General features: G+C 36.6%; 2 protein-coding genes across 16 annotated transcripts in view; one reads left to right on the top strand and one right to left on the bottom strand.

The window, feature by feature from the left end:
- The window catches only part of FAM227B (family with sequence similarity 227 member B), a 121,202-nt gene extending 108,390 nt beyond the window's left edge, over positions 1–12,812 (bottom strand). For 2 of the 15 annotated variants that reach the window (XR_002442040.1, XR_002442043.1), the window contains exons 1-10: positions 12,502–12,807; positions 11,275–11,367; positions 9,411–9,660; positions 8,691–8,758; positions 7,955–8,010; positions 6,767–6,871; positions 4,594–4,693; positions 3,742–3,843; positions 2,998–3,124; positions 750–873 (exon numbers count right to left, since the gene is read on the bottom strand). Coding sequence is in view for 5 of the 15 variants with exons in the window: in XM_021407965.1 (XP_021263640.1) it covers positions 6,797–6,871; positions 8,691–8,758; positions 9,411–9,660; positions 11,275–11,325 (444 nt within the window). In the remaining 10 variants the exon portion in view is untranslated. The other 13 variants (XR_002442044.1, XR_002442041.1, XR_002442042.1 and 10 more) reach the window with 13 other exon arrangements.
- On the top strand, positions 13,656–18,948 carry DTWD1 (DTW domain containing 1). Its single transcript, XM_021407952.1, has 4 exons — positions 13,656–14,223; positions 14,973–15,116; positions 15,695–15,968; positions 17,525–18,948. The coding sequence occupies exons 1-4, from the start codon at positions 13,948–13,950 to the stop codon at positions 17,752–17,754; spliced, it is 924 nt and encodes a 307-aa protein (XP_021263627.1). The 5' UTR covers positions 13,656–13,947; the 3' UTR covers positions 17,755–18,948.

The following is a 19,626-nucleotide window of genomic DNA, read 5'->3' on the forward strand; positions in this document are numbered from 1 at the left end:
TCAAAGACGTCACTGCCTTAAATGACATCCTGCATGCAAATTTATAAGTTTTCTCACAGATGTTTACCTCTGAATTGTTTTACAACAAAAATAAGGTTTCCTTACCTTGGTCATGGTGGAGCGATCTAAATCCACAAAAGCACATAACCGCATGAGCATATGAAAAAAAGGATAGGAAAAAAAAAGGCAGATAAAAGCTTTGGGGGCAGAAGGAAGACTAAGAGTAGCAAGAAAAGACTGGCAGAATAAAGGAGGAAGGAAAACAGAAACTTCAGACATGGGGGATATGATAGAAGATAGAATAATCTGGCTAACTTGAAGAAACAAAACATCAGATCACACATTCAGAAAGGGAGCAAGTGAGAAGCAGCATCAGCACAAGAACTGTGAGGTAAGATGTTAATACAGCAGCGACGACAAAGAACACCCGTCTAGCACCATAGAATAATACAGCCACAGATCTGATTCACTAGAACAGGGAGGACAAAGAGGTAGAAGAAAGAATGAAAATGAGAACCATGTGCTACAGAAAGGAGTAGTAAAAAAAAATAGCTGTTAATAGGATTAGAGGAAATGACCAATCCATTTATTTTTAATTGCTATGACATTTTGATTCTGTGCAAAAATAAAGCGAAAATATTACTAGTAATTTATGTTGACAATTAGATTTTGTGATGTACAAGAATTTACATTACAGTATGCATAAACATAATGTGCATTATGAATTTAAAAATATTTACAAGACTTACGAGCTGCTGCAGAGCTGGCAGATTCACTAGTTTGTATGTCAGCAGTAGCACCTTCGCTTCTACAATTTACAGTGGTAACCTTAAAGATTCCACTTATTCCATACACATTTCCTTGGCCTTAGACCTGAAAAAGAACAAAAAACAAAAATTGAATTGAGAAAAATGCTGATGTTACTTTGAAAAGTGCTCTGTGATTCACCCCAATTTAAATTAAAATTACTTTCTTTCTCGTCTCCAATGTAAACAATGCTATGCTTATGCTCAACCTTAAGCTAAGGAACAAAGTCTGATAACTAAAACAATTATATTCGTATATTTAAAGGCAACCAGTGTCTTCATGGAGATTTTTTGCAATCTCCCTTCTACTTCTGCTTGATTTTGTACACGGATAAATATCCTTATTTTGTGGTTGTTCCAATTCCAGTAATTTAATACATTTGCATATTTTTTGTGAGGTTGTGAATTATTCTGGCAGCAATACATAATTTACTTTAGTCAGTGGTTTTCAGCATTCATTCCAGTAGAATTTTGCACAGCTCCCACACTATAAATTTCATGCAGATATAGAATCTCTGCCATAGCAGCGATATCCTTGTTTCTCAGGATTTTTTTTCCAGTCTGACTAAATTTCAGTTAATTCTATCCATTATCTATTTTTACACATTACAGATTTCACTGTGGGTTTATGCAGCTCTTTCAAGTTAAAGGCCCAGTTGAGGTTTGGTGCATATAACCTTGAAATATGTAAACCTTCCTTAAATTAGATTTTTCAGGGTATTTTTATTTCTATACATAATTTTCTCTGTCTGTAACTAAAAAGAAAATTCTGCCCAAGAAACACTGACTGACATAGAGAAAGGTTTGGAGAAAATATTTTTGTATTTTGTGCCTACTTTAAAAACACATCTCTACTGCATTTGTCAATCAGCTTCAACATACAAGATAATGAATTCCACATTGTCATGAAATCTAAATAAACGAGAACTAAAGATAGAAATCTACTCTAAATCTAAGTTTTGAAATGGATATTAAATAACATATACAATCTAAGAATCATAAACACTGTTAAGACATGGAGATATTTAATGGTAATACCATTTCCAAGAGAAGCAGGTACAGTCAGGAATCCTGTATGCGTGTTTATACCTTTCTTCTGGTTTGGGGATTTTAATAGAGAGAGAACTTCAAGGCCATCTACTAATATCAATGGGGAAGATCTCCTAGTCTTCTGTTTAACTAAAAAGCAACCTATGCTTACTATGTTCAGCAGCTTTTTCAGTAATTAATACAGTTTTTCTTGTACTGTACTTGCAATAAAAGGACTGGATTAGAGCGTATACATAACTTTAAAAATACTACACTTTCTTTTCAGCATTATCCTGATAGTCACCAGCTCTAAAAAGATTATCAGTTGCCATCCACTCAGCTTTGAAACACTCAGTGACATCAGAGCTCTCGCTATACTCGTAGTTCTAATACAACACGCATAAGGAGTTTGGACTTTCAGATTTAACTGTGCACTGAAATTGCTTAATTTAATGGGGAAAAATATTTAATTCTCAATCATCTTACATGGGAATAGTTGCAAAACTGTAGCTAAATTGTATCACAATAGTAAGATAGAAAGGTAAGCAGGCTGTCCAAAATTTCTCATATTCACAGCAAGACTTCATCATTATTAAACACTGGAAGGTCCTGTCCAGCCAATCTCACTGTTCAAATAAATAATTAGAATGCAGAATGGTTCCACAGGATCAGCTGCATTCAGACAACAGAATACTAAACCGGATTGCCAAGACATTTATACAGCACAGGTTAGCAATCAAAGTATGTTATAGACATAGTTTGCTCCATATGTTTTTGCCAAAAGCATTTTGAAAGGTCAAATCCAGTTTTATTTTTTCTTAAACTAAAAAGAGAGAAATAATGCCATAGATAGACAGCTCAGATTCTTTGTTTCCTTTCCAGAGTGCTGTTTTACAATGTTTAATCATGTTTATATGCCAACAATCAGAATTAAGATGTTGTTATCATCGTCGTTATTACTAGATCAGAGCACAAAATGCCAGCTTTGACAATAGTATTTCCAGCATTTCCAGTACTGATTTTTTTTTTAATATATTTATGGATATGTATATTATTACTATGGAGGTGGGAGGGGGAAGCAGTAGATTCTCACTGAAATGCACATCTGGTGGTCTGGTCAAAAAAACAAAACAACAACAACAACAAAAACCCACACCAGTACCTCATATCCATTGAAAAATTAACTCTACCAATCTGTCCATAGAATCATCATCAAATCTTCTAAGGGATTCAGGAAATGCTTCACAGGAAGTGATATAAATGACTTGCGACAAGCAATCAGGATACACCTGCCAAAATAAGAATAACACTGTGTCTAACAAAGCTACAAAAAAAGCTTTCATACTACAATCTGTTTTAGCTACTGTAAAAATATTCAAGTGAAGTGTAGTAATTGCAAAGTCATTCTTCTGAAAAAAGAACAGCACTATCTCCTATTACTTGGGCGAAACATTAGGCACCTGTACCAGCAGTAAGTGAACACACTTCTCAATAACGTGCTCAGCCAATGTCAAAGTTCCCAGTCAAGATGGAATGAGAGGACAGTGATTTAAACAAATTATTAGGGCTAAAATTAGGATAAAGTATTCTTTGATAATAGTAAGGTGATCATGGTAGCTAAATAAAAACAAGAAAATTGGAAATTTCTCATCTTTTAACATCGTTTTTCTACTCACACATTATATGAGCCAAAAAAATCAACTTCATAGTAAGGAAGTGATAATTTCTAGATTTCCTCAATATTTCTGTCTGTCCTCTCTCTTCTACATACATGCAGCTCCCTTGTGTAGCCAAACACTATCAACCTGGATACATGTGGATTTGTTTATGTGACATGTTAATACTTCTATGAGCCAAAATACGGCATCTTTCTATATATCCATGGAATTACTAAGTGTTCATTTACCTGAAAAAAAGAATCTTTATTATCCCTGAGAACAGGACTAAAAAGCGCCACAAAGCTTTCCATGATGCTGTCCAAAAAGTGGTCCTGATCTTCCTCATTAGGCTTCAAAGGGGGAAACATAAACCCAAGAAGAAGGCATCAGCAGAAATTCATATATTGTTGTGTCCTAATATAGTGATGCATGAGGTTATTAAAGCTCATGTTTATGTATCCTATTATGGGAGACGCTGACAATACAAAGAAACAACACTGAAATATATTCTTAAAATAATTTCCCCTCTAACTCTAATATTTTCTTCTAAACGTATTAACAGATGGTTTTAAGTATATTGTAGTAGTTCCTGATTCAGAACAGTACTTAAGAACATGGATTATTTGAAGCATATGTTAGGTGTATCAGCCAATAATTAAGATGGAATCTAATTGCTGTACTGAATCAAAGCCGGTGTACATAACCACAGGCTCCTGCCATTTGAATATTTTCCTTCTTTTCTTAATAAAGAACACAGTGATCACCTGAGGTAATAGAATATATACATTTTTAATTTATATTCTTAACCTAAATATTGCAAAATCACACCTTATGCAAGTCTTAGCATCAGTACACAAAGTAAGCAAAGTAAAACAACCAATTTTGATCTAAATGCTTATTATAGGCATCATGGTATAAACTTGGTAACTAAATTAGCTCTTCCCGTGTTCAACTACTGCTGCTTAAAGCTACATGTAAGTTAGTCAAGGGGCTACAACTGATGTACTCAGTCTTAATCTACAACAAGCTATCGCTTGTAGAATCTGTAGCTTATGTCTTTGATAGTAACAGACCCAGGAATGCATCAAATTCATTTATACCTTAAACTTTTGGAGAAATCACCACCAAAACAAATCCTGAAACACTGCAACAGATGATTCTGAGAGGAAAAAAACTTCTCCAGACTTCAAGAGCATCCTTCTGTCAAACCAACAATAAAATACTGATCACGCTGAATGCTGCAATTCTAAAATCTTAAAACCACAGAGCAAACTAAAGCTAGCCAAAGATTGGAAGTGCAAGGATTTTCATTTGGAACACAATCCAGAAGAAAGTGGGAACCTTCTTTCAGACAGGAAATACTGAAGAAAAAAAGCTTGCAGGGGAAATGTTCAGCTTCTACTGAGAACAAAAGCAGGTTCTTTGGGCACCTCATCATTAGGTCATCTTAAGTTGGGACAGATCAGCATTTGCTGGTTACCTGCAGCTCTCTCAGCTTTTCAATGTTTTTTTTTGTTTTACTTTGTTGGTTTTTTTTAGTTAATTTTCACTCAATTTAAGACAAAATGTTTAAATACATAGAGTTGAAACCACAAAAACTAAGTTACACAAAATTAATAAGGCAGCAAATCACACTTGTTGCATTTAAATCCTAACATAATTAAAAATACGTTAGAGCACAAATACTGTAACTAATCATAACAGCAGAGCAGATACAGGCACCAGAGAAACTTCCATTGACATTTGGAGGCAAGCACTGATTCTAAGTTGTTCCAGAACCAGTGCAGAAGTGCTAAAAGGATTTTGATATTACTTGTAACTTGGCTATCTGGGTACATTTGCATAGATTTAAGTAAAAATAGCCAAAATTTTTAAACCCGTCAAAATTTACCAATGCTCACTGAACATTTATGGAGACCCAATACCAACAGTGGACATAAGCACAGCGAGGCTGTGAGTGGTGCATCTCAGCAGGGGTGGCAGTGACAGAGGGTCACCTCCACAAACCGCCTTTCCCAAGGACAAAGTCACCCTGGGTCAACTAACTGGCTACGGGAACAGAGATCACTTCCTGAGGCTGATCACAAAGACAGCAGAGACATAGCTCTAAACTACCCCTATTTTTTTCAGCCATTAATTAAAGTACTGACCACACAAGAAGAGACTATGGCTTCTCATTTGTCTGCTAATGAAGTAACCAAAGAATTTGAAGACATTGGTAATCCCCACTGAAACGAGTAGAAAATTAGAATAGAAAGGTTACAATTACAATAATACTCCAAACTGTCCACTACAATTTTCCTGGCTAATTGAGTCCAGATGCAGGTGCAAAAGCTTTATCCTTAGATAGAATAAGGATCCCTCATCAGTAGTAAAAGATGGGTGCGCACATATGGAAGGAATCAGCATATCATCAAATAAATCCTTCCTCACCTAATGAAAAAGAGCCACTATCTAGCATTAATTATCAGGGCACCTAGAAGCTCCTGGACACTGTCTTCATTTATCTTCTGTGGTCATACGAAACAAATAAGGAATATCTTCGCTTTTTATGCCCCCAGGTAGGAGACGTGAGCATATAGTAGCATATGCAGTGAGGCCCTGTTTGATATGCTAATACAAGATCAGTTTCATAGCGATGAGGCTCATGCCCCCCAGCTACGGAGTACAAGTGTATGATCACACACAGAAGAAATTCATTTGGAATTAATTTGCATAATAGTATTCAAGTGTTTTACATACTTGCTGCAAATTCATACTTTAACAAGCTTACAATTCCTGCAGTAATTAGACAGAGGTGTTACAGGCAGGCATCTCTCCTACTGCATAATGTTCAGTCTTTCCCTGAGTGCTGTGAATCTTTGTACTTGATGATACAGTAAAAAACAAACAAAAAAAACCATGCCATTTAACATGACGTGTAACATATATGCCAAGGAGACTGTAAAATAATTACGTTCTATGTTGTAATTCTGGGTTTACCTTGTTTTTGAAATTCTTTTTAAGTTTAATATGAATCTTATATTGTTTGTTTCACTACTTTTATTATTGGCCAACTCCAGGACACGGGACAGGGCAGCTAGAAGAATTCTTCAACAATCATGAGTCCTAAAATTAAACAGCTCCTAGATCTGTTTTGTAACTTCAAGAAATGCTAATAGTGATACTAAAACATGTCTGAAAGTGGAACACACTGAGATGAATGAGTCAAGATATTTGCAATACTCTTTATTGGCGGCTTCTGATTAGGATACTGAAGCAAAGAGTACATACTTGGCAATGTTGAGCTTTTACAACTAAGTCTCAAAGTTTTGAAGCTTCCAAATGTCTTGGTAATTCTAAAAGGTGTTTTGCCTTGAAACCAGGGTAATGACAACTCTAAAAAGAAAAGAAAAATCTTCAGTAACTAAAGCGGATAATTATGTTCCCTTTGTGTTAAACAGATGCTGCACTGAGAAAACAGTGCTTCAAAATAAGAGCAGATTTTTCTAAATAAATACCTACAAAACATTCTTCAACAGAAGTGTTCATTTGCTGGTGACTCCGTTTTATAAAAATACTTTCTTTTGTAGTTGCTTTCTTTTATTACCATAAGAGTCTGTCAGATTACATGAAATGATCCCTTCAAGCTTTGACACTCTTTGTTTCTTGTGAGATTTCTCAAAAAAATATTTCCTGTTAGAAAGTACGAGTAAACCCACTCCATTTTTTTATATTTGCTGGGTTTTTTGCTTCTTTCAACCTATATATATTATTTTTTTCAATTTGAGATGATACTGTTTCTTGGCATTTTCGATATACTTGGCATATTTACTCTGGTATCAATTTCCAGTCAAGTACAAACTTCTGATCAGTCATACAGCATATGCAGTGACTTGCTACATTACTCTGTGCTTAAGAGTCTACCTAGCGAGTAGCACTGATTTGAAATGAGCTGAGTTATTTAAGGTATTTTCTTTAGCTGACCGTGTCCAATGCAGTATGTACTTTGTCTGTATTACCACCATAGTTACTTGGTTTCTGACCAACTGATACTGATATCACAGGACCATAGGCTAAATTAGGTTGGAAGGGACCTCAGGAGAGAGACCAGTGCAGGTTCTCAAGGCTTTATTTCCTATGTTCTTGAAATTTTCAAACATGAAGACTGCAAAACTCTTAGAGAAATCTATCCCACTGGCAGATATGTTAGGAGCAACCATGCTTTGTATTTATGTTCTTACACTTCCCAAATGACCCAGAAGAATCTAACAGAGGATTTATCGCTTCTACATATCTCAATAGTTTCTTTAACAGAATCTTTAGCCGAGTTTTAAAAGACCAAGTAACAAATATAGAATGGTCTTATAAGCTATGTATCACTCTATTTAATAACTCACTTGCTTGTTGGTAATTTATGGCTCAGTTCTGACAGTATTCACATTAATATCGCAAAAAACAACCAACCTGTTAATAACATACCAGAGCCAAGATATTCCAAACTAGAATTCCAGACATCTTTTCTTCAGGTCTCCCACCTAGCTCATTGGAAAGTCACAAACTAAGCTCCAAAGAGAAGATGATAATATATCAAATGAATAAAACTACTCAGCATATTTACACTGTATTTGGAATTTCCATTATGCAGTACACCTAAATTCATGCAGTCTAGAAAATGTAATACTGAAGTTTGAATGAATCTCAGTTTTCCTTCCCTTGGATTGGTATCAGAGGTATTTCTTTGACTTACAGTTCAAAACATCTTTATAAGTTGAACGCTGTGTAATTTTAAAACGTAATTAACATAATAAAGCTCACTTCTACATTTCTACCTTTTGACTCCTCAGTAACGTGTTTGGCAATCTGAAAAGTTATTAAGTTCACAATTCAAAATTAGTGTTATTTCACACAATTATATAAATAATATTTTTGGCTAAGAAAATTCATGCAGTGAACTTTGAGTCTAATTCAGATTAGGAGCAATGGTCTAAAACTGAGACTTTAGGTGATGTATATACTACAAAACACCTTTAGAGATACAAAGAAAAAAATACTTCTCCAAATGTGGCTGTTTGTTTTGTTTTGTTTTTTTTCCCACCCCAAAAATATACAAAGGTAAATGTAATCTAACTTCTGGATCCAAGGAAAAGACTTGCAAGTTTTGTCTTCCTCATCTAACCCACAAAGAGAATTAAAAATACATATTTACATAATATACCTTTGTTTTCCTCATCTCACTCTTCCAAGTCAGAAGTTCTTCTGAATCAGTTTGCTCAGTAGGAATCTCTTTAAAAAAAATTAGCAAATTTCATCTAGAAATAGAATCTGGATTGATGATTTTATAGACTAAAAGCTCTAATCAAAGACATTTCATTTATCTGTAACTATGTCTAGATGCATACACACACAAAACAAGACACTGCATCATCCTACTGCACTACTGCAAGGATTGGAAGACTTGAAAATCACCATTTTTGTCTTTCTACACATCTCATCTTTACTTCATAACACCAAGATCTGTGGAGAACATGTTTTCATAGACACTTTGGTTAGGTCTGAAACAAAACATTCCTATGATCTAGCCAGCACAGGGACTTTAGCTTATTAGATTTGTTTTAATTATAAAGTTGACACTTCATACTTGCAAATGAGGAAAAGCTGTAAACAATTCTCTGGAACTATGTCTTTGTTTTAAACAGTACCTAGAAAACTTCGAACATGCACTATAAACTTTACTTACATTTCTGGAATTTAGCAAACTCTAAACTTAGAAATTTTACCTACATTTAAATTCTTAATTTTTTTTCTATGACTCTATGCTGTTACCAAGAAGTAGGTAGGAGTCACTAGTTATGTACATCTTCTGAAGGCATTCGGATTTTTTTTTTCTCATTTTCTAACTATAGTTTCTACTTTAAAAAAGTGAAATGACTATTACTCTGTTCAGGAGCAATTAGCTGTTCTTCAAGAGACGCTGGTCCACACTGTAATGAAAATATTCTTTCAGCATGTTTCTTTAGTACAATAAGGCATGTGTTCATTCTCTTCTCCAAATCTGAGAGTGAACTGAAGGTCAATGGAGCATGTTCATACAGACTCTTAGAGACAGCACGGATGGAACAGTCTTTTCTTAAGTTATCCACCAAAGAATAAGGCTCATCCAAAAAGACATCTCTTGGCCAGTCCTTCTGCAATCAGTACATATCAAAAATAATTATTTCTGAGTATGATACAAATGGAAAGATTAAATTTGGTAACCTGTGAAATTTATTTTGGATAAAGAGCTGCAATACCAGAATAAACACATTTTACTTACACATTTAAGAGCGTCAGATCTTGGCAACATTGCTAACATAGACTGCAATTTCCTGCTGTTCCGTGTGCCGCATTCAGAGATGATTATATCATCTCAAAAAGAGGGAAAAACAAAAATAGGCCAGGGAGGCCCATTATAGCATACACAGAGCAATTAAAAAGACTATAACTTTTTAGTTAGAAAAAGAGATAACTCAGGAAAAAAAAAAAAAAAGGTTGTTATGTTTCTAAAGAGACAAACAAGATCATGTGCAATTTAAGTTCTCTGAAAGGACAGTAATGCCTTCCATCTGTTGAGAACAGCCTTGGAAGCATAAGAAGAAACTGCTCCATGGTCAGTGAAGGATTAAAACTAGTTGCTTAAACATTTGAACAACCTGTTGAAACCAACGGTAGTCATTTGAAGTCAATCATCAAATTGGTTACTCCCCTGAAATAACATACTAAGTGTTAATACAGAATGATCAATTTGTTTCTAAGCCCCCTAATACAGCTGAAAAACAATGGCATGTTCTACCATCATAGTTGGACAGGAAGACAAATTATTCTGTCCCTCCACCCTGCCAAATCAAATGAAAAGCAAACTAATAATACACATGAGCATTTTAGGATGAAAATGGAAAAGGCAAGTAAAACCAACTGGAAGATTAAAACATATTAATATTTTGTTTTGACATTACCCAAAATTAAAATGTTTCAATTTTTATATCAGATTGTTCCTCTAAATAATTTGTCCTTAAGTAAAAATTAAATTCTTATAAATGAAATGTTCCACTTGAGAAAATATTTTTAAACATTTTTGTTTCTTTGTTTGCGTGAGATAAAAAGTTTGGGTTCAGTGCAGTAGAACAATTTTCCTCATGGCTCTGTAGTTAGAGGTTTTGAAACAATCAATACTTGCAAATTATGTAGACGGGTCAAAAAGAATTTTCTGTTTCCTTCAAAAATAATGTAATTTGGAAGAATCGTTGCTATTCACATTATATTAAATTATTTAACAAAATATAAAGGCACATTTAAAAATTTCCCTAATACTCTTCCTGGTACAAGAATAGAAAGCAACCTCATTAAAAAACAAAACTAGGTTGCTTTTCACCCTGTCATACTCATCAGCACATTTTGCCTTAGGGCTCAGGACTTGGTGTTACTCTAGTAATGCTGTGGTCTGATCAAATATTTTAAACAAAGCTTGGGTCACAGTCATCACTCAAGCATGCTTCCAACAATACAAAACTGCTATACAGCAGAAAAAAACTTCCTCCGTGGTTTACCTTTCCGAAAAAAAGAAGTTAGCAGGCCACTCTCTTGATAGGCTGCCATTGCTGCAAACCTCTTAGTTTCCAATGCCTGAGGGTTTAGGAAATACGATCTATGTTCAAACTTAGTTCTCGATATTTACATTCACATGGCTTTGCTCATGACCCCACTCCTGCATGTTCACTCCATCGTACACATGGGTAGTTAGAATAACAAGCAGTCAGACTCACCAAGTCTTGAGACTGGAGGAATTCTTCAAAAGTCAAAGGAGGCTTTTGCATTTTCTACTGACATACAGTAAGAACTGTTCTTACCAGAATGCCCTAAAAACCGTAAGACAACACATATTAGCATAAATTTAAACTTTGGATTATGAAAACTGACAGTTAAGGCAATCACGGTAGCTTGTATACAGCTCGTTCATAGTCATTTCCGCAAAAAACCAGAAGAATCGCTTCACACTCCTAAATGCTGAGAAACTTGCTAAAGAACACACAATCATAAAAGCAGAACTTCCATTTTCTTCTAAATATATCCATGCAAAGAAGCAAGATATTTATATTATTTACGTACTTCTAAAATATACACAGGAAAAAAAATGCGAAAGTTGTGTCACCAAGTAGGGCTGCTTTGCCTTTATACATTCCAGTTTTGTTTATAAATTGGCAGCAACGTGAGGATTGTAGATGAGCAGAAGTCTTACTGAAATCAGTCAACTTGTATACACCAGGTTCAGTATAATTAAAAACTCAAACATTAATTTACACTGTTTCTTCCAAGCACAAAGAACACGTAAGAAATGTAAGAATGTAAGAAACACCCATTCAAAAAAAAAAAAAAAAAAACCTCTTTAGTAAATTGTGAAATTAGGGACTCAGAACAAAAAGTGATTCAGCATCCATTCCTAAGAACGGCTAAGATGGCAGCTTACAGTGCAAAGAACAACCCTGATAAAATACTGAGGAGTGATACCGATTTCAGACACAGCTTCTGAATGATGACCTCTGTTGTTCCCAACAGGTGGGTAAAGCATGCAAAGAAATCATTCAAGCAAAGGAGGAGATGGTACATCTCATGAAAAGCAGCTCGGGCTGAAGCAGAGCAAGGGAACCCCGGCAGGTGCTCTCTGCCAGCGGCTGCAATATGGCCAACATCAGTGAGGTCTGCGGGCTGCAACAGATCACAGCCTAGCAAAAAGTCTGCCCACGATGTTATTTTTTCCCTTAGGGCTCCTGCAACTAAGATACCGCAGACTGCCTTTGGCTCAGTCAAGATAAATATTCCCTATACCAAAATTACTGCTTTTGCACGGACATTTCAGCCTAAAAATGCAGCCAGTGACCACAGGACGTGGGGTGTCACTGCAGGGCAGTGCCCTCACTTAGCCCAAGCTCCACAGAGAAGCTTGCAAGTGGAGAGGGCGATGCACAACAACAACAACAACAACACAGAAATACCGTGACAAAATCCCCCAGCTCTCGGCGTCAGCCATAACATGCAGTTACGTACACTCGGTGAAAAAAAAAGTACCGGGCAGGAAACGCTAAAGGTTCCAGGAGCTGAGGGCGAAAGGCCGCGCGCTGCAGGCCGGCGCGTGCCGTTGCTAAGGGCCCCTAGCAACCGTTTCCCGCCAAACCGCGCTGCCGCCACGTCCTTCCGGCCCCGTTCCCCCGCGGCGCGCAGCCCGCCCTTTGCGTTCCGGGGCGTTCTGCGGCCGCGGCGCGCGCTAGGAGCCGGCTCGGCGCGGGGCTGCGGGGCAGGGAGCGGCGCAGAGCACCGCGACCCACGGCGAAGGCACGGCGGGGAGCGGGGAGCAGGGCGCACGGGCGGGAGCCGGGCGGCGGGGCCAGGGGGCTCTGCAGAGGCCTTTGCCGTCGCGGAAGTAGTGTCCGCCGCCCGCTGTGCTGGGATGCGGGCCGCGTTTGGCCCTTTGCTTTTGCTCCCGGCTACTGAAAAAAAAAGGTTGCAGGAGGAAAGCTGTACGCGCGCTGGGTTTTGACTTTATGTCAGTGGGTTTTCCTGACCCGTCAAAAGTTAAAGCATGTCGCTGCAGGAGGGGGAGGTATCAAAGCATGCACAAGTATTTAATTTATCTGGGATTAATTTTAAATTCCTATTGTAAAACTTGCTGAGCGTTTTATCTTTGCTGTTTTTCAATTAGGGTACACTGGGTTTTATCTAAACAGTTCCCTTTGGATCACATCTGGGGAATCGCTGTTTGTTTGTTTTCGTTAAGCGTGGCTGTTGGGTTACATCATTTCTCAAGCGCGATCCCTGACATAAAAGGCAGCCTCGGTTAGCCAGAAGTAAACACGGGGATTACTGCTTTCATTTGAAGTGGTGCAGCGCAGTGCGCAGACGGCAGCGTACAGCTCCGGGATGCTGCTCCTCCTGCGCGGGCTGACGAGCAGAGAGGAGCAGGAGTGAGCCAGGCTGAAGGCGTCCCGTACACAATGAATTTCAGCACAGAGATCTAGGTCTGGTTAGTTAGCTCTTACAGCTTTCTGCCCTGTAGATGTTTCATTCCTTGTCAGTAGTCATGCTGAAAACTAAGGGGAGTGCTGCAGGTATTAACTGCTGGGCGGTGTTTCACAAGCTTGTAGACGTAGATCCTGCCCATAGAAAAAAAATAAAATAGAAAAGTGAATAGGTTAAGTTATCTGGGTAAAATGATCAGAGTATGTGCATTAAGAATACAGATCTCAAGTTCTCTCTGGCTGTTTATATGCTCCTGAAGTCTGCTTGGAGTTTTTGGTGCTACAATAACTGGATCAGATGATTGTGCTTTTTTTTGTTACAGAAAATACATTTGCTGATAGGATCATATAGAATAATCTCTTATAAATTATACTATAACAGATCTTTACTTAACAGATAAACCACATTGTCTGTTTCAGCTAACCATGTCTTTAAATTCATCTACAATTCTAAATGAAGAAAACCCTCAAGGACCAAAAAGAAATATTGCATGTTTGGGAAGTCTAGAACTGCAGACTCCATCATCATTTCAAGATAACCCGCTTCAAAAATTACAGTTAGCATCACAGGAAGTACTTGAAAAGGCAAAAAAAAGTGGGAGATCAAAATGCCCACGATGCAGTAGTTCAAGGATGTTTTATTGTTATACATGCTTTGTTCCTGTTGAAACTGTCCCTACCACAGAAATTCCAACAGTGAAGGTTAATATTTCTTATGGATCTTTTGTAATATTCTTGTGTCTTTTAGTTACTGGGGACAGAGAACAGATGGTCTACGACCATTTATTTACAGATTCATTCTTTATGAACAGTTATCTTTAACACAGTAGTGATAATGAATGAATAAACTCTATTTAGATAAGATTATTGCTCATATTTGAGAAATTACATGTACAGGCACTGACAGCGTGCCACTCTTCACATAAATGTTTTTGTACCTAATTGTTGGGAAGATAAGCAGAAGTCACTCACGAACACATTCAGTGTTAGTTCACTTTGTTTTTAAAAGTGTATTTACCTTCATTCTTCAGCTTGTAAGAACCCTAGCCTGTACAAAATGTACTGTGATTTGTCCATAACCAAGGGTGAATATGTAATACAGATGAGTATTAATTTTTAAGACCATTATATTGCTTAAATTAAGCCCATATCTTATTTATCTTTTGAAACTGTTTCTAGAGCTTTTACCCACACTAGTGCTACACCATTCCAAATTGCATTCATTGCATACTTATGTATTTACATGAACTGAGAGAATTTGACAGGTGCTCCTTGTCACTTGTCTCTGGCTTAGTTATAAACATAAAAAAAATAATTTTAAAACTATTTAAAGGAAATACGTCTTAATTACATGCCCATAAGGATTTATCCTGAATTTTGTATAGGGTTTTGTATATGTATATGTTTTGTATGTGGTAATAAGGTTTTTTTTTCTTTTTTTATTACTGTAGTTACCTTTGAAGATTGACATTATTAAACACCCAAATGAAACTGATGGCAAGAGCACTGCTGTGCATGCTAAGCTCCTGGCACCTGATGATGTTACAATTTACAAGTACCCTTGCATTCCAGAATACAAAGAAAAAAGACATGAAGTAAGAAATTCCATATAAATAACAGGGGTTTGCGCAGGGGAAACACTGAGCTATCTCCCATGCCTCCTTCTGCAGTTGATACTGCTCTCTTCTGGGAGGAGAGACAGAGAAAAGCACTATTCAGTCCATTCCACGCTGAGCATCTCAAAGCATGGGCCTACGGATGTATAATGGTTACAGACTGTCCTGCAAAGCCTGAAAATACTGTAGTACCATCTAAGTGCCTTGAATTTCCTGTTTCAAGCACCTTAGATCATAGATAATATATGATGCTGTGTAGAATAAGGTGTTATATCCAGATGTTCAAAAATATTCAAATGGATGTTCTGCTCATCCTAGTCAGCATCGGCCAGATTTAAACATCCTTAAAATTAAGTGTCTTTATTCATTATTTTAGTGCAATCGTTTATCCTTTTAGAAAAATATATATTTTAAATATTAATATTTAAAGAGAAACTCTCCCCCTCTACTGACTTAAATGATTGTGGGTGGGGATCACAAGTTTCTATTCTTTAATGAAATAACTCCTGCTGTTTCATTAGCATATTACTCACATCTCATTAATTTTCTTCATTTAGGTAGCACTTATCTTTCCTGGCCCCAGTTCAGTCTCAGTAAAAGACATCGCTTTCCATCTCCAAAAATACTCCAGGAAAGGCGTTTGTGATGAAGACGATGACTGCTCCAAAGAGCCATTTCTTAAGAAAGCAAGAATAGAGCCTAAAGAAGAAAAAGATTTAAATGAATGCATCTCAAGCAATGTGAATGAATGCAATAAACTGAAGAAAATAATATTTATTGACAGTACCTGGAATCAAACTAACAAAATAATAACTGATGAAAGACTTCAAGGTAAAAAGAAAAAAGTTGTTATTGCTACAGAAATGGCTAAGTGAAATACCTGTATATAAAATCATATAAAAATTCCCTGCATCCTCTTTTTCTGTCAAATCCCTTGTCCTTTTCATCTCTCTTCTTCCCTTAAAATCAAAAGTGGAGAGTGCAATGCAAATAAGTGGGAATTCTATCACAAGTTTCCACATTCTTTTTAAAATAATGTAAGTTGATTTATTATTTAGGAGTCTACAGTGGAGACAAGGTGAATCCAAGGTATGCAAATCCCTTCTGCCTCAATCTCAAAGATTATAAAGGACCTGGAGCATCTCCAGGATGAGGAAAGGCTGAGAGACCTGGATCTGTTCAGCCTAGAGAAGACTGGGGGGATCTGATCAATGTTTGTAAATATCTAAAGTGTGGGAGACAGTTGGATGAGGCCAGACTCTTTTCGGTAGCATGTAGTGATAAGACAAGGAACAATGGCCAAAAACTGGAAGACAGAAAGTCCGTACAAACATGCAGAAGAACTTCTTTACAGTTCAGTTGATAGAGCACTAAAACAGGCTGCCCAGAGAGGTGGTGGAGTCTCCTTCTATGGAGATATTCAAGACCCATCTGCATGCCAACTTGTGTGACCTGCTGCATGGAGCCTGCTTTAGCAGAGGGTGGGACTCAAAGTTATCTCTTGAGGTCCCTTCCAACTTCTGCCATTCTGTGAACCTTACTCTGAAAGCTACTTATAAAATTTGGGAATACAGAAGATCAGGAAGGGAGTGAAATTTCTGCCTCAAACAGTATTTTCAAGCTGCTACTAAGACCCCTTCAGAAAATTAACAACAGAGTTAAAATAACAATATGCACAGCAGTAAGACCATAGATTTACTAACTACCACAGGCACAAGCCATAATTACTCATTACTTAAAATTTTCAGCACTGGAGTTTCTTGACTTGTCCCAGTCTGATAATATTAACTTAGGGACAAAGGGAATCGAAGGCTCAGAGAGGCTTCAGCGTGCATGAGAACGTTATAACTTACATAAATATTGTTGATAAGATCTTGAGTCTCTTAGTGTAACATAAGTGACTAAATGTGATTAATACAGAGTCCTGCATGCTCGAGTTTAGCAAAACTGAGATTGTTTTACACTTAGTTATTAACTTTACAAAAATGAAGTTTATTCATCATTTTATGAAGAGTGCTAAGTTTTCATAGGTGGGAGACTTACTTTTGCCATCTGATCAGACCGCGCAGCCAAACTGCAGTTTCCCAAGTGCAGTGAGGCTGGAGTGAATGAAAGGATATCCTATAGGTTTTAATTGCGTATCCGGGGATTGTAAACCAGATTTTATAGCATTTTTTCCATCAAATTTCGAAATGAACCACAAAGAAGATAAAGTTATTGTCACCATTTTGCAGATGAAAAATGAAGATGGAAGGAGGGAAATTATTTGCATTCAGGCATCTAGCAGGCTAGCAACAAAGTCAAAGCCAGAACAACTGAAGGCTTGTTTGGCATCCTGTTCCCCAATCCATCTTCTCTAATCCATGTCAATTTTTTGTTCTTGACAGGGTTACTACAAATTGAGTTGAAAACAAGGAAAACTTGCTTTTGGCGTCATCAGAAAGGAAAGCCAGATACATACCTTTCCACAATAGAAGCAATTTATTATTTCTTCGTAGATTATCACCAAGAGATTTTGAAAGAGAGCTACAAAGGACAATATGATAATCTGCTTTTTTTCTTTTCATTTATGTACAAGTTGATTAAAAATGCCAAGTGTGGCGCAGGAAAGGAATAAACTGTCTGCCTGTAGGTAACAACCTTTTATTTTCTTTTGTAACGATGATCTATCGTAATAATGTAATTCTACCTAACTGAAATCTGGAAACAGATGGTCATGGCTAAGGCTTTTCCTCTAAAAGTAACCTTGTGTATGCATGACATGCACACATAAGGCTGCAGAACTACTCAGATGAGCAGGTCTGATGTAAATTATCTATTTGAAAAAAATTAAAGGTTTACTAAATACTGTACTGTAGTATTTGAACCTGATCTGCTAATCACAATGAATTTCTTCAGGTGGGGATTGGAGGAGTTGGCCCTCATCCCGTATGGATCTCTCTAGCTCTAAAAAAGGAATTTGCATGCTAGCTTCTGTTATTATTTATGTTTTGGATGTTTCGTATGTTTTATCTGGTAAGATTGATTTCAGTTGCATGACTTCAAAAACTTACTGAAGTTATTAGGACGGTATTTAATAGAGGATTGGGGACAACAGTAAATGAAAAGCCACATTGAGTAAATGGAGTATAAATTACATACTTGATGATTGATTCTAGAAAATTGTCCTTGTAATAGAAAAAAGACATTTCTTTAAACATCATTGTACAGTGCATGATTTCTGTAGTACCATTCACGTACTGTTGGTTTAAAATTATTCTCGATTTCCTGGATAATTGTAGACTTCTTCAAACAGAATTCAGGTGTTTATGTAAGATTGTTTTTATTTTGGGGAGCACTCACTTCTATCATTATGGCATATCATAGTAAAATTTTGTAGATGTATTTTCTTGTATTCTAAGCAGCAGAAAGGGCTCATTGCACACTTGGAGCTATCTGAAAATGTAGATCTTTTTTCAGGAACTAAGCTAAAAATACAGAGACAAGAAATATGATAGATTGTGGTTCTGACCTCAGCGTTCCTGACAGGACTTCCTTAAATTAGGCAGACTGTGAATCTACTGTTATTTCTTCTGCAGCATTGTGCAGATTTGCATGGCATAAATAAGACTTCGTCTTCTTGCTGGTATGCGCAGCACTGCTGGCAGAGTCATCATGTGTGAGTGTAATTCTGTGTGTGCCTTTGCCAAGCTCTAGCAGTAAAGGTAGCGCTGGCAGAGATACTGGATCTGTTATTTTACAAGCAGAATTGTACAAATCTATTTTTATCATACTAGGTTGTTCTGCCAAATAAAATTATGTTGGTAAAAAATATAGTCTTAAGAGATTAAAAAAATGTTTGATTACAGGTAGAATATAAGGCAGATACATACTTCTGAGTATTTTCAGAAGTGTTACTGACAAAAAACTAGATCTTGTCAAAGTGACAGAGATTGAAGAACTATAATAGATTATTTTTAAACAGAAGTTCCAAAGTTTCTGTTGTATATTTTCCTCTAGCAATCTGACTAAATTATCGTCTGTGCCATACTCTCCAGAAAGAGTGCCCTCATAGCCTAGTAAGCGTAGAAAAACTGCACTGAAAAAACTTCAAGAAAATAATTTTTTACTATTACATGGGAATCCATGCAGGCTCAAACAACTGATTTGTTGAACATATATATTTTTTTTTAATGCTTCAAGGTGTTGATGAAATCCAAGTAAATATTGCTTACAACCAGCTACAGATATACTCCCTGCAGGTTATACTTCTCTTCAGATTTGTAATCTCATCTGCAGAAGTGAATGCAAATAAAATCGTCTCTCTATGGACAACCAAAGCACATCTCCATTTGCAAGAAGAAATGCCAGTTACGTTATGAAGTGTATGAGTTATGACAGCACTGCAAGAAGCATAGGTTTGAAGTCAGAATAAGAAAAAGCATTTTTAAATTTGCATATGTATGTATGAGTATATATACACATACATGGCAAAGCTGTAAATGATATT

This window comes from Numida meleagris, chromosome 9 (assembly GCF_002078875.1).
Source record: "Numida meleagris isolate 19003 breed g44 Domestic line chromosome 9, NumMel1.0, whole genome shotgun sequence".
Lineage (NCBI taxonomy): Eukaryota > Metazoa > Chordata > Aves > Galliformes > Numididae > Numida > Numida meleagris.

Excerpts from the sequence above, each read along its gene's own strand:
- DTWD1 (XM_021407952.1), top strand. The coding sequence starts at position 13,948 with ATGTCTTTAAATTCATCTACAATTCTAAATGAAGAAAACCCTCAAGGA. Across the intron at positions 15,117-15,694 it reads ACAAAGAAAAAAGACATGAA|GTAGCACTTATCTTTCCTGG; the intron begins GTAAGAAATTCC and ends TTCTTCATTTAG. Across the intron at positions 15,969-17,524 it reads AACTGATGAAAGACTTCAAG|GGTTACTACAAATTGAGTTG; the intron begins GTAAAAAGAAAA and ends TGTTCTTGACAG.